The sequence below is a fragment of the Cryptotermes secundus genome, unplaced genomic scaffold (genome assembly GCF_002891405.2).
Source record: "Cryptotermes secundus unplaced genomic scaffold, Csec_1.0 scaffold1277, whole genome shotgun sequence".
NCBI classification, from domain to species: domain Eukaryota; kingdom Metazoa; phylum Arthropoda; class Insecta; order Blattodea; family Kalotermitidae; genus Cryptotermes; species Cryptotermes secundus.
This window is the reverse complement of record NW_019741994.1, coordinates 149829-154616: the sequence shown is the minus strand read 5'-3', so window position 1 is coordinate 154616 and position 4788 is coordinate 149829. Positions and strand designations below refer to the sequence as shown.

Sequence of the window (4788 nt, the reverse complement as noted above, 5' to 3'; positions counted from 1 at the left end):
CCTTCAATTTGATTTTCATCTTGGGGAAGAGAAAGAAGTCGCATGGAGCTAAGTCTGGCAAGTACACTGGGTGGGGAACAACTGCCATCTTGTTTTTAGCCAAAAATTCCTGCACAATGTAAGCCGTATGTGGTCATGTGTTGTCATGGTGGAGTACCCAGTCATTCGTTTGCCACTTCTCTGGACGTTTTCTCCTCATATCCTCCCTCAAACACCTTAGAACATCGCGATAGAACTCTTTATTGAATGTCTGACCAGGAGGGACGAACTCCTTATGAACAATCCCGTCAATATAAGAAAACAGATCAACATGAACGTAATGTTGCTCTTGACTTGTTGAGCTTTTTTTGGCCGAGGTGAAGAAGGGCTCTTCCATTGCGATGATTGCTGCTTGCTTTCAGGGTCGTAGCCATAAACCCAACTTTCGACACCAGTGACAACCTTCAAAAGAAAGTTTGGTTCTTCTTGAAGCTGTTGCTGAAGTTCCCTGCAGACTTCCAAGCGATGCTGCTTCTGTTCATTTTGCAGCAGTCGTGGCACAAACTTCACCGCAATCCTCATGTTCAGTTCCTCTGACAAAATTCGTTGACATGTACCATAACTTAGTCCCAAGGTGTTACAGAGGTCTTGGATGGTCAGTCTACGATCTTGCAGAATCAGATCCCTAACTTTCGCGACATTTTTTGGGGTTTTGCCCATCGACGGCCGTCCCGAACGATCGTCATCATCACTCAATGTTCGGCCATTTTTAAAAAGCTTATACCAGTTGTAAGTTTGTGACTGGCTTAAACTGTTTTCACCAAAAGCTTGCTTCAACATTTGGTGCATTTCTGCAGCAGTTTTCCCAAGTTTGAAACAAAACTTTATACAGACATGCTGCTCTCTCAGGTCAGCCATCGCAAAACCGCAAACTCAGGGAAACACAACAATGGAAATACGTTCACCAACAATAAACCCAACCACTCAACTCGACGCCGCTTGCCACACTGATTCAAGAAGGATGTGTGGAGACACCTAGCGGTATTTTGATGTATTCATAACCATTCACACGCAAAATTCAAATTTTGGTAACTTTTGGATTGCCCCACGTATGTTAAAAAAGACTTGAACATCTGTTTCTGACAAGACGATATGGGTTTCCTTGGATGAGACTTCTGACGTAGATGGGCAGTATATCGCGAATGTTATAATAGTTGACACCCTGAAACAAGATCAACCTGGAGAGATATTTCTTCTTCATTGTGAAGTCCTTGAAAGAACAAATCATTCGTTATAGCTGTCCTATATGATAAATCCACGAAATTGTTGTGGCCAAATGGAATATGGCAAAATAATGTCCTCCTAGTAAGAGAAGCTGCTCCATACATGATGAAGCCTGCCAAAGGACCTCAAATGCTCTACCTGAAAATGATCTATATTACTTGCCTCGCTCATGTGTTGCATAGAGTGGCTGAAGAAGTTTGAGGAAATTTTCTGGATGCAGACAGGATAATTTCAAACAGAAAGAATATATTTATCAAGGTCGCTCTTCGAGTACAGAAATTAAAAGAGAAGCTCCTCTACTGCCACTTCGTCCACAGTCTATCACCACACGGTGGGGTACATGGATGGATGCTGTGGCATATTATTGTGAAAATTATACAACCATTGAAAAAGTGTTTAATGGCTTTGACAGCAGCGAGTCAACATCAATTAAAGATGTCAAGGACATATTCTTTACCACTCTAGCACGATATCTGACACATACAAGTCAAACTTCTGTTCAAGTAAGCAACAGGATTAAAACCAAAACAGAAAGCATTCTTCATTGGAATGCTGGTTATTCAACAATATGCAAGATTGCTACACTTTCTAGTAACCCAGCAACATTCAAAGATGATCAGAACTGTCACCAAACGACCTGACATTCTTCAAATATGCTCCTGTCACATCACGTGATGTGGAACGAAGTTTGTCAAAATACAAAATTATTCTCAGAGATAATCAACGATCTTTTAAAACACTGAAAACTGTGATGTGAATAACTTGTGTTACAGAAACACTGAAAACTAAGATCCGAGTAAGCTTGTGTTCTTTTAAATGGTGTTTTTAGATAACAGAGTTAAGTTAATGTTTATATCATGTGCCAGTGTTTGTCTAAAATATGAACACAAATAACAGTATTAAAAAGAAAACAAGAAACGGTTTAATCCATTATGAAATGTCGCAATTTCATCAGTTTTCTTTCCTTCGAAAACACAGTAGGGCTAATTTGGTAAGTAGGGCCTACTATCATATATTTATCATTTTTAATCTTAAACTCTAGTAAAAGTTGTAATTAAAATTGTGAAAGTATAGGTCCCATTTAATATTTAAGGTCATATTTTACTTTTTAAATCATATTTGATGTAATTTCAGGTCATAAGTGTATGCATATATTTATGGCTTTTAGGTCATAAAAGTCCGGGCCCTAGTAATCAGCATTTACAGATCCTGAGAAGTCTATGATATAGTAATCAAAGCACTGCTTAGTGGATTGGACAGACAAGGAAAATGTGCAACATTTTCCTACTATGGAATTCAGCTCAAGCATTCTTCAGATTACACAGTATTTAATTTCATATATATCAGATCTGCTTAAAAGAAAATGGGAGTGGTACATCACAAGGAACATTCAATAACCTACACTTCCCTAGAGACATTTCAGAAAAAGAAAAAGCCTTCAGAATCTAGTCAACAGCACAGTGCAGTTGTTTCATGAGTACAGACAGAGCTGGAGACCAGAAAGACAACCGGCACTGCTGCAAATTTGTGTTATCTGCCGAACAATGTACATACAGCTCACCTCAGGTTCAGCCTTTATTTCTGGAAAAGTTATTGGGGCAGGATCCTCTCCCTCTTCTGCATCTGAGCCTTCCTTCACTTTTATATTCATGACCTCATTTGCATCATGAGGGGTTGGGTACATCTCACCATATGGACACACTAAAACGTTCTCTGAATTTGTGTAGTTCTGTAAAAACAATCAAACCCTTCTCAGAAATGGATGTACAACACCACACATGAAACAGCATATTCTCTCATTGCATTTAACTCGTAAGTGCTGTTTTGTACAGATGTTCTTCACTACAGCTATCATGATCACTAGAAAGTTTTTGGTTCATAGCTCAGTGACCTTCCAGGGAAACTAACTGGTATGGTGGCAGTACAGAAAATATATACTTTTTATGGTACCTAAAAACTGAACAATGAGGAGCTTCATAACTTGTAAACTTCGCCAAGCATAATTAAAATGATCAAGTCAGGAAGGATCAGATGGGCAGCTCATATAGCAGGCATGGGGGGGGAGAAGAGGAATGTATATAGAACTTTGGTGAGAAAGACAGAGACCATTGGGAAGACCTAAGCATGGAGGGAGTAACTGTGACCTTCTTAAGGTCGCATGTTACAAGTAGTAATGATGCCATCCTCTATGAAGTTTGCTGGACTACGGCTGTCTTCGGTGGGGATGCATCATGGACCAGGGATGTGTTGGGACAACGAATTCCCATGGCCGTTAATTTCGGTTTTCTAGGCCGGAGGGCTATTTTCTTGAAATAGCTCCTCAATTTTCATCATGAGGCTGAGTGGACCCCATGCTAAACTGATGCACCTGGTAATAACACAAGATCCTGTATTTATATCAGGAATCATATTAATGCCTTATATTTGCTGGAGCTCTGTTCTAGGGATGCAACAGCAGCGAGGATAACATACATGTATTGAGGAGATTGTAAGGAGCTGATTGTTGCTTCAGCCTACCTTCCATATGACTCAGATGAACCTCCAACTAAGGAAATGAGGGACATCATAGACAACTGCTATAGCAGAAAAAAGCAACTCGTTGTTGGATGTGATGCCAATGCACACCACATTTTGTGGGGCAACACCAGCACCAAACCAAGGGGAGAAAGTCTTATGGAATTTCTGGTGAGTTCTAACCTGAATATTCTAAACCATGGTAACGAACCTACCTTTGTGGTATGCAATAGGAAGGAGGTTATTGACTTGACACTAGGTACAAATAAAATAGGAAACCTGGTAAGTAACGGCATGTATCTGGAGAGCTGTCTCTATCGGACCATAGATACATACACTTTCAAAGAGGTAACATAACAAAAATCAGTTTACCTTTAGGAATCTTACGAGAACCAACTGGGAGCCATATAATAAGGGACATAGATTGATCTGCTAACCAGTCCTATTACCATAATTGTCCAGCCAAGACCAGTCGCTCTTGCATGTGTGCTACATGACTTACCTACATCACTCTCCTACATAATATACCAAACTGTTATAATGTTTACACCCAAGTGTAAGAAACTCCCCAGATGGACTATGAACATAAACAGAAGCGCTGTCACAAAATATTTAGTTTCTTTGGGCAAGAGAATTGTCATACAACAATAAATGATAAATGATACAAACTCCATCCTAAGTGCAAACAATATATATTTATATGTCTTTGATCTTGTTCTTTCTACACTACATGTTTCGGCCTCTATCGGCCATCAACAGGTGTATACTCTTAACGTTTCTGCCACACTGAACCCAGTCTAAAACTTAACATTTAAAAACACAATGTCACATTCTTCGTATTATCAACATCTACATCGTTGATATGTGTCTGGTATGTAGATTATGTTGCACACGTCAAACCCGATATTCTTGTAGTAGCACTCTAAAAATCTTTAGTTATGATGTTTTTAAAACCTTTTAAAATTTTCTCTAAATTTAAAATTTAAAATTTAAAATTCTTAGGGTTACTCG

The 4788-nt window shown here is 39.1% G+C and overlaps 1 protein-coding gene across 6 annotated transcripts in view; it reads right to left on the bottom strand.

Annotated features, from left to right (window-relative positions):
- LOC111872979 (zinc finger protein 62 homolog) overlaps window positions 1-4788 on the bottom strand; it is a 25581-nt gene that overhangs the window by 15554 nt on the left and 5239 nt on the right. For 5 of the 6 annotated variants that reach the window (XM_023867314.2, XM_033754910.1, XM_023867317.2 and 2 more), the window contains exon 4: window positions 2825-2992. In XM_023867314.2, coding sequence (XP_023723082.1) covers window positions 2825-2992 — 168 coding nt within the window. Of the gene's footprint in view, window positions 1-2824; window positions 2993-4788 lie in introns of those variants that run through there. The other variant, XM_033754911.1, reaches the window with a different exon arrangement.